Source organism: Taudactylus pleione, unplaced genomic scaffold (genome assembly GCF_031769625.1).
Source record: "Taudactylus pleione unplaced genomic scaffold, aTauple2 ptg000009l, whole genome shotgun sequence".
Lineage (NCBI taxonomy): Eukaryota > Metazoa > Chordata > Amphibia > Anura > Myobatrachidae > Taudactylus > Taudactylus pleione.
In genome coordinates this window covers 11638764-11648705 of record NW_028284412.1, presented here as the reverse complement: position 1 = coordinate 11648705, position 9942 = coordinate 11638764, and the positions used below count along the sequence as shown (strand labels likewise).

The 9942-nt window shown below is 46.9% G+C and overlaps 1 protein-coding gene across 1 annotated transcript; it reads left to right on the top strand.

The window, feature by feature from the left end:
• Positions 1 to 2120: 2120 nt before the first annotated feature.
• On the top strand, positions 2121 to 9734 carry LOC148542759 (protein kinase C theta type-like). Its single transcript, XM_088467408.1, has 8 exons — positions 2121 to 2229; positions 2546 to 2652; positions 3199 to 3369; positions 4414 to 4532; positions 5098 to 5236; positions 5885 to 6076; positions 7879 to 8007; positions 9319 to 9734. Exons 1-8 carry the CDS (start codon positions 2121 to 2123, stop codon positions 9466 to 9468), a joined length of 1116 nt encoding a protein of 371 aa, XP_088323534.1. The 3' UTR covers positions 9469 to 9734.
• The last annotated feature ends 208 nt before the right edge of the window (positions 9735 to 9942 follow it).

The following is a 9942-nucleotide window of genomic DNA, read 5'->3' as shown; positions in this document are numbered from 1 at the left end:
TGTGCAATTGACATGAGTAATGAGTACCCCTCCTCTCGACACCACTAACTGCTGTGCATAAGCACCAAGCACCCACCTACAAAGTGCACCAATCAGACACAACTCCAACCCTAAATATGCGCGCTGCTCGGGGAGGTGCAAGTTATCTTACGCTACTGCACTTGTTCATGAAGAACCAAATCCGCCTTACCAAGCGTACGGGTGCTAAGTGTTTGTTATGTGCAACTTGCAATACTGGTGCAAATTGTACACATGCTCTGTGCGATACATTTATTTGACATGATCATGATGCTCTCCTGTGCAACAGTAAAACAGGCTCTATGTACACAGTGAAAACATTTATATTTTACAGGTAAATTATCGTGAGCTAGCAGCAAACTGGTGCATTTCTCTGCCTAACCTTTTCTGTCCCATATTGGGGTTGACTCAGAGTTGTACACAAACCCAGGGGTAGGGGGACTGTGTATGCGAATGACTCGCTCTGCACATGTGCAGAACAGGACCTGCCTCATTGCACCCAGTGACTCCTAAGTCACAGCCTGGTTGACAGGTTGCGTCCATTCGGGAGCGGAGAGGGAGAGACGCAGCAGCGGATGCTCGGACGCAGCGGATCACCCAGGCATGCAGGAGGCATCTAAGACGCTTCCTGCAGCATTAGCGTTTTTATACACAGCAACTGACCAAAGACAACGCTGCTGTATGTACTTTGTACATCTCTGTGCACATCAGCCCTTATAGGTAGCCCCTTTTTTCCTTCTTTCTCTATAAACATCATTACACCACCATCAACATTTCATAGGTGTAATGCATTTACCCCTCTCTTACCTCTTGTCGCACTTTACGGCCTTTCCCTATGACCTTTACGACCCTTTACGTCTTTTCTCAGCTCTCTGCAACCTCTTTATAACTTGTTTTGAATTGTTATGGAGAATAATAATTACTATTCAGCCAGTCACGTTGTTGTTCTATTGTCCTAGCCAATGTTGTAGTCAGGGATGATCTACTCCTTATTAATCTGTTTAATCTCTGTCACATATGATAAGGCCACATAATAATTTACTGACTGGGTACTACAGAAAAATGACATTAATACTCAGTGACGTCCCTCCCTTGGTGTCACCTGGTGCGAGGAAGGATGCCGTAAAGGGGGCGTGACCTCACAGATAGGGGGCGGGCCACACGGGAAAGGGGCAGGGCCTCGCGGCCCGAACCCCCGTGGTGACTGTATAATTAAGTGGAGACAGTGGGAAAAGGGGGTGCTGGAGGTCTGGAGTGACTGTCCTGTTTGCAGTGCCGGCTCCCTCATAGTGGGCCTGATTCAGAGCCGCTCGTAAGCGGCCGCTCGTTTGCTCTGAGCGATGTTCGCACAACTGCGCATGCGTATGGGTCATAATGCGCATGCACAAACCAGTCATTGCGGTCGGAAATCGTGCGCTCGCAAAACAGCGAGGGGCTGCTAATTTGATTGACAGAATGTACCGTTTGTGGGTGGTAACAGGGGAAGGTGCTTGAAAACGGGGAGTGGAGATCCGAACGCAGGAGTGCCAAACGGTCAAAAGGGCGTTTAATGGGAGTGCATAATTAGTAAAGGAGCGTCATCGACCACGTCACTTGGTTGTCTTTTAGCCTGAACTGCTAGCAGTGATAGCGGTAAGAAAAACCTACCACAAGCACTGCGAGCAGTTCAGATGCCTTTCGATGTACCTGATTAATCTAATAAATACCGGAGATGACATGTGTTGCGAATGGCAAAGGGGTGTCTTTACAAAATAGTGAGCGCATTTTTCGTTCGCTCGCTCAGACATAGAGGCGTCAACAAACCGCAAAGAGCGAGTGCTCAATTTAAATAGCCGGCCCCTTTTTTGGAACGACTGTCCGCAAATAGCGTCTGGCTCTGAATCAGGCCCTGTGTCAGGAGCCGAGTGCTGCACTTAATTATACAGTGTAGCACCCGGCTCCTGTCACTGAGGGGGAGTCTGAACCTTGGTGTCACCCCACGGCGGGTGACACCTGGGTGCGGCCCGCACCCCCTTGTGACACCACTGTTAATACTGTACCTAATAGTTCATCCTACATAGCAGCTTTTAGTAATGCAGAATGCATGTACAATTGCGATTATAATGGTAAAGGACAACTCTTCTGATAAGAGCTGTCCTTTGCAGTGTGTGGACTTCCAGGTAATTATCCGGGAGTCTTTCTGTACATGTGCAGCTGCCGGCCTGCACATGCGTGAGTTGCAGGGGACTCTGGGAAGGATCCTGTTAGATCCCAGTCGGGGTATTATTCAGTAAGAAGTCTGTAAGCTTATATTAGGATATGGGGTACAAGCTCCACAAAGTTTTATTTTCCTGAGCTTGGTGCATATGGGGAATGTGATCAAACCTCAGAAAACAGCAGTTTTCGGGGTGTTGACCGCATTTTGGACTTGATGCATCCCGCCCTCTATGCTATAATTATCTGTAACATTTAAAAGTTACATTGGCAGAAAAAAACCCCCACAAAGTTAATTTCAGTTAAAAATGCTGATTTCTATTTATGTCACAAGGTGGAAATAAGATCCCCCCAGCCAGCCCCCCGGAGACATCGGCTGCCTCCCACCTGTTGGAAAGTTTAACGTTCCATGGAAAGATCGGCGAGGGCAGTTTCGGGAAGGTAAGTGATCAGTAGGGATTTTCCTGACTTCTCTGTAAACACTGCAGAAAATAGAACAGACCGTCTGATGACATAAGAACTTTACTTTACTTGCACATCATATTATTTATCAGTCATTATATACACAATGGGAACTCTCCTTCATAAATGCCTGTACAATGGGGTCCATTTGAAAAGGCAAATCTGAAGGAAACAGCAGCGTGTTCCCCGTTCTTCCTCCATATTTGCTTTTGGACTTTTCCTGCATGGCTAGATTAAGGTTTGTGGGACCCCCAGGGCAACTAACTTGTGGGGCCCCCTACCAATAAAATCATCAATAAAATACTGTATGCTGGTAATGTTATTAAAATGTATATACAAATGTGTTAAGCCCACTGCAGTGCCCCCAGTACTCATTATGCCACACAGAAATCCCAGTTCACATATGCCATAGTGCCCCCCCCCATGCTGATGAAGTAGCTATATCAGTGACACGGCATCGCCTACCCTGCATTACGTACTGCACCGCTCCCTCCGGTCCCAGTCCTCACTATTTGTCTCATCCAGGTGTTGCTGGCTTCCCATTCCATCACCGGACAGTGGCTGGCTGTGAAAGTAGTACAAAAGAGGAAATTAGTGGACAGCTTTAAGAACACCTTGTTCATAGAGAGAGACATCCTGGAAATAACTGGAGAGAGCACGTTCTTCACGCATGGATATGCCGCGCTCCAGACACCGGTAGGAGTCTCTCACAATGATGAATAACTTCTTAAGCTTTGCTTAATAAAAATCAAATATTTATAGTAACTCATCGGTTCCTTAAAAAAGTTTTCATTTTCAGATACTGATGTATCACCTTCCTCCTATAGGTCACAGCCAGACTATCCAATGCCATAGCTTGCTGGCTATTTTATTGCAAATATATATATATTATGTAATTGAATTGAATAAGGTGTGTGAGGAATAGGGTAATAACACAATCATTGTTGCTGTGGTAGTGGTAACACTTTTCCTGTCAGGTTACCAGGGTAGCCATGTTTGTGTCAACCTTCAGCAGTATGCTGAGCCACGCATGGCAGGCACATCTGCCCTCCTGGTCAGCTCCGCCTCTGTTTCTCCTGACTGATATTGGGAAGAGGCTTGTCCATTATGCGGGGATGTCCCAGCAGGCTCAGCACGGCTCCTCCCAGCATCAGTCAGTGAGGAGAGATGTAGCTGACCAGAGATGTGCCTGCCCTGTGCAGCACACTGCTGAAGAAAGACACGACCACGGAGCAGAGGTAAATCATGAAAGGGGAGGATGGGAGTTTGGGGAGGGTGTGCGGAGGGGGAGGGGGGCCTGTCATAATTTTTCTATGGGGCCCCCCTAGGTCTAGTAAAGCCCCTCTGCTGTATGTTGGGCTGCGGTGGGACCAGCGAGGCTGATCAGCAGCAGCATTCTCCTCTGGGTGACCGATCACACTGATCACACCCGCATGGCACGGCTTAGGAGAGGGCATGGCTGGGAGATGATGCGGCATTGGGGACAGAGTGGGGAATTGACCGTGTCATTGTGGCCATGCCCCCCACTATACAATGCTGAGATTACGCGAATCACCCCCCAGACCACCCTTAAGTGGACGGCTGTGGAGAGAGTGCAGTGGTGTGCTGGGCGGTAGCCGGTTGGAAGACCACTTTTCCAGGTGGCCGGGAGTGCCACCCAATTATGGTGAGTATTGCTTTTTGTGTGTCAGAGTAATGTGCATAATGTAACTGCTGCCACGCTCTCTGTCCCTTACACAGGAGAATGTCGTTTTCATCATGGAGTACCTGAATGGGGGAGACCTCCACGCACCATCTTATCTCCCCCTTCATCCTACCCCACAGATAGTGACTGTATGCAGCTGTTATCTGCGGCTAATGTCATCCTAGTGACCACGTCTCATGTTACTGGTCCCATCTTCATACTATGGAGAGGCATCCCACCACTCATCTCAAGCATAATGGCGTTTACCAACGCCGTAGGCTTGAAAACAATCACAAATGACAGCTCTCCAAGTAAGAGCTATCCTTTGTGATAGAAGGACTTCCGGGTTTATGACCCAAAAGTTCTTTGGCGCATGCTTCAAGTGACAAACGCGCCGCGGGGAGTGCTGGGAGAGATCCAGTTGGGTCTCTCTCAGGGGGAGTTGCGAATAGAAGCCCATAGGCTTCTATTGGGCAAAGCTATCTATAGATGGCATTGCCTTTCTCATCCAAGCCCGGAATGTATCAAATTCCGGAGCTTGGTGCATATGTGGTGAGCGGCCAAACCTCCGAAAAAGTAATTTTTGGAGGTTGGACAGCAAAATCTGTATTGCTGCATCCCGCACTGTGACACTCTAATGGGTTTTATTATTTGACTCTGGTAAGCTTTCTCTACAACAATCCAAGTTCTACAGCTGGTAGTTTTCTGACCGACAGAACTTACACTCATTCTCCTCACAGGGACATGAAGCCGGACAACATTCTCCTGGACGCAGCTGGCCATGTGAAGATAGCGGATTTTGGCCTGGCAGTGAAGAATATCTATGGTCATAATAAGATCAGCGAGTGTGTCGGGACCCTAGGTTACATGGCCCCAGAGGTGAGTAACACATTCATCCTCATCAGGCGTTTCATGTTGCCATTTCCATGTTTACACCACATTTATTGTTGTGCCATATGTCTGTAGATTATGTGTGTAGAATAGATCATCCACTTTAATGTTGTTGTCCAGAGTGTGATTAGGCCCAAACTCACCTCCTTTGCTTTCCTTTCCCTTTATTACATGGACAGGGCTGGTTACATCTAATTATACTGATAATTTTATCAGAAGCCCAGTAACTTACCAGTATGTTTTTGTAGTGTGAGAGTAAATCTATACAAACACTGGGAGAACATGCAAATGCCACAAAAATGGGCCTCGACTGTGAATGGAACTTGCAACCTCAGTGCAGTGAGGCAGTAATGCTGACCACTACGCCACCAGTGCTGAGCCAGGATAACACATTGGCATACCTCCCAACATTTGATTTCCGGGAGGAGGTACATTTGCGTATGCGGACGAAAATAGGGGGCATGACCTATCGGCAAGGGGCCCCATTTTTGTCATCCTGGGGGCTTGCACAGCTCTCCGGGAGCTGCTGGACAGGACCCCAGCCTCTTTAATAGCCAGCATTGTGTCTATGGATGACGCACGCATCCTGCCAGGATGGACAATGTACTTACCGTTTGTTTCTCCATATTTTCACAGATACTTTGTGGATCCCCATATGACAGCATGGTGGACATCTTCTCATTTGGGGTCATTTTCTATCAGATGGCCACTGGGTCCTACCCATTTTATGCCGGTGAAGAGTCCATCAAAATTGAGCATTCTGTCATTTATGACGCCCCACCATATCCAAAGAACCTCAATCCAGAGATCCGGAACATCCTTCATAGAGTGAGTATAAACACGCATATAGCTGGGTCCGGAAAACATGGAGTCACAGAGGAAATAAGACCTATATTATAACTAAGCACACACTAAACGAATAGGCTATAAGGGGTATATTTACTAAAGTTATGAGTTTTAGAAGTGGAGATGTTGCGCAGAGCAACAAATCAGATTCTAGCTATTATCTTCTATAAGGTGCTAGAGATAAATGTTAAGTAGAATCTGATTGGTTGCTATGGGCAACATCTCCACTTCAAAAAATCCGCAACCTTAGTAAATATAACCCTAAATGTCTGCAGTCACAGCATTCCCACCTAGTTACAGCCATACTCCTCATTTGTAACTACAGCAGCAAGGCAGCAATATGTAACACTCCTTTCCACCAAAAACCCAGCTCCAACCTGGGACACTGAGCACAGGTCGGAGCCAGATTTTACCCTTATACACTGACAGCTGGACCTCAGTAATTTTCTTGGTCTAGGCGTACACCCTGGACTCTTCCTTCCAGTTTTACAATGGACGCTTGGAGATTATGTCAACTCCAAGCTCTTCTGAAGCCAGCAAATCCACTAGTTTGAGGCATGCCCCGGGTCATCGTGACCTGGGTCATGCCGTTTACACAGCACCATTACCCGGGTCCTTCAGAGACCAGGGTTGGATTCCTGTGTCACACAACCCGGGTTATTTTTCAAGGACCCTTTTACGCAAAGCAGTGACCGGGGTAGATCCGGCGTTTATTGCGGCAGTGAAGGATGGGTATTCGTTGGCCAGGGGAGAAGTTTGCTCTGAGAAGACTGCCCCATTTACAGGGCATCTATCATGAAGCTGCAGTTGGAATAGGCTTTGGATTTATTACATGGATTCTATTTGTCATTACTAGCTAGGCATAAAGTATGGTATGGAGGAGACCTGGCTGCAATGGCGTCGGTTTAGCAGTGGCAGGAAAAGGGTTTAATGTCACTGATCAGATCTTTAGTTATACATATTACTTGCCGTATTGTGCCCTCTTTTGGAGGACTCACTTTCATATAAATACTAGTATAATACAATATAGAATAATGATAGTCAGGGCCATAATAGGGTAAGAATTCGCACTTTGCCAGCCCTGACCCCCAAACATGTGCTGTCATGACATCATGATGAGGGGGCGGGGTAGCTGGTACCAGGATAAAGCTAAATGCCGGGAATATCCTAACTAAGGAAGATCCAGGCGGCACTGCAGCAGCTCCATGGCTGCCGGGTACTGTTCCCAGGGATGCCGAGACGGGGGGAGCGGGTACAGATTGCCCGGGCTTCCTGAGGGGCCCAGCGCCACTACCCCTCCCTAACAGCAGCCCAGCACACGGCGTGTGCTGAGCTGCAGTGGGAGACTGCTCGTGGCTGCTGAGCAGCAGCCACAGCAGTCTCCTATGCCCCTGATTGCGACTATGCCCCCTTTGCGCCAGGCTGAGGGGGCTCAGAGGGCCCCCCTCCCCAGCGCTGATTCGCAGTGCTGCAAAGCTTCTTTTTTTCCTGGAAGGGGGCGTGGCCATGCCTCCCGAGATTAGGCCATGTCCCCTGTTACCCGGGCCCACCGCGGCATTTGGTGGGCCTGACTGTTCCACAGACAATTAACATCACAAATATTATTTTACTAGAAGAATAGCAGTTAAGTTGAATCAGCTTCCAGCAAATGTAGTTGGAAAACAAAGGTAAAGGATTGTATACATGTCATCCTAAAGTGTATAAAGAGCCATAAGATATAAGGATATAATTTGGTGCATATCTGCCATTAACAGCCTATACATTTCTGTTTTTCTTTACGATAGCTCCTATGTAAGTCTCCAATGAAGAGACAGGTGATGTGCAGCAATCTGACAGGTCATCCATTTTTCTGCCCAATCAACTGGGAGGAATTAGAGGCTGGAAAAACAGCTCCCCCATTTAGATTGCAGCCTGTAAGTATATTAGTACGATGGGAATTTATTATGCAATGTGTACCCCACCATGCAGTCACATTATCCAATAGACTTCTGTGTGCAATGATGATGATGAAAGATAAGGGACTTTGGACCGTACTCAATTAGGTGGAAAAGCCGTGACCGGCGAAATAGTATTCACCGTATTCAATTGCAAAGACTTTTCGCGTACACGGAAGGTCAATGCACTGTAATAGGCGAAAAAGTTTCGCCTATGATTACCTGGCAGAAAAAAGTGCAGAATTGCGGTTTTGGGGTGCAAAGGTGCGGAAACCACTCTGCACCCTTTGGACAGCCCCCCAAAGGATAACTGCATCAAAAAAATGCAAAAAAAAGGAACACCCCCAAAAAAACACTTTGAAAATGGGAGCAAAAACTAGCGAAATAGACTTTTGGAGGGTCTGCAAGTATGGGGGAGGTGTTCGCTGAAGGAGTGTTTTTGGCGGCACTTAAAACTTGACTTCAGTGATTTGTAACTATGCTAGCACCCATTTTCAAGTACCCCAAATTTGACAGGACTACTTATTTTCACCAAAAAAACTGCTTAATGCCATTCTTCACCACTTGTGCAAAGCCGCTATTTTGGAGCAATTGACAGCACTTAAGTACCCCAAATAGCTTCAGTAGGGCTAATCGGGGATATCTAGATGATCCCCAATGTTAGTGCATTTTTCGGGGGGTGTCAGGCTGATTTCCCCAATTCTGACAACACTTTTCGCCTGTTAAGAGTTTTGGAGGGATGCGTTTTCGCGTCCTTTGGAATTGAATACGGCAAATAGCGGGAGCGCGCAAGATACTTTTACGCATGCAACACTAGCAATGTCGGCGAAAAGTCCGGCATACGAAAAAGTATCACGGGTGCAAAAATAATTGAATATGGCCCATAGTAGGACATTTTTGCACACAATCGAATCTTGGGGAGGAATATTCTGTGTCACAGATTTGCGACGTTCTGCTGATACAATGGCGTTACCCACTTTATCATACCTCCCAACTTTTAAGTGTTACCGTGCAGGATATTTCAGGCGCCTACAATGCACGTGCCCGAAAAGGGAGCAAAGCTTGCCGTAAAAAGGGCGGATCATTGGGGAAATAGGGAGGATCCTGTGGAAAACAGGGCAGAGCCTCATGGTACCCCCATTTAAGTCACTGGGGGGGTTGCCCCTAGGCGCAGTGCCGCAAAATCAATGCTGTTACTTTAGGGCGCCGTGATTCAATAAAGTTTGGGAACCACTGAGCTAGACATTTATCTGTAGTATGTGACCAATCTGATTCATCTTCTCTTCGTAGACCCCAGTTACAATCAGGGAAAATATACCCCTGTATGAGCTGCTGTCACCGCCAGAATCACAGGAGCCACTGATGTCTGTACGAGAGAACCGCCTGTTCCGTGGATTCTCATATACAAGTGACAGGTGGAAGACAATGCAGGCTCCATAATGCCCTGCAGGTAACATATTATCTAGTACATCACATCAGAGGAAACCGGCTCCATCCTCATTCTACTACCATCTATCTCAGCTATAACATCTACTGTGTCCTCCTCATCCTAGCAATAACATCTGCTGTGTCTTCTCAGCTATAACATCTGCTGTGTCCTCCTCATCCTAGCAATAACATCTGCTGTGTCATCTCAGCTATAACATCTGCTGTGTCCTCCTGATCCCAGCTATAACATCTGCTGTGTCCTTATCTCAGCAACATAATCTGCTGTGTCCTCCTCAACTCAGCTATAACATCTCAGCTTTAACATCTGCTGAGTCCTCCTCATCTCAGCAAGATCATCATTAAAGTGCTGCAGAATAATTGTGTGAGGTATAACTATTAATAAAATATTTAATATATTTTCATACCTTTGTGTAAGAGAAATCTGATTGACTCACCTATTAATTTTAATGCATATGAGAAAAACCA

What these genes read in the sequence shown, in the direction of transcription:
- LOC148542759 (XM_088467408.1), top strand. Translation starts at nt 2,121, where the DNA reads ATGGTAAAGGACAACTCTTCTGATAAGAGCTGTCCTTTGCAGTGTGTG. An exon ending in ATGCCGCGCTCCAGACACCG is followed by an intron (nt 3,370 to 4,413) that starts GTAGGAGTCTCT and finishes TCCCTTACACAG; the next exon opens with GAGAATGTCGTTTTCATCAT. An exon ending in CCCCATTTAGATTGCAGCCT is followed by an intron (nt 8,008 to 9,318) that starts GTAAGTATATTA and finishes TTCTCTTCGTAG; the next exon opens with ACCCCAGTTACAATCAGGGA.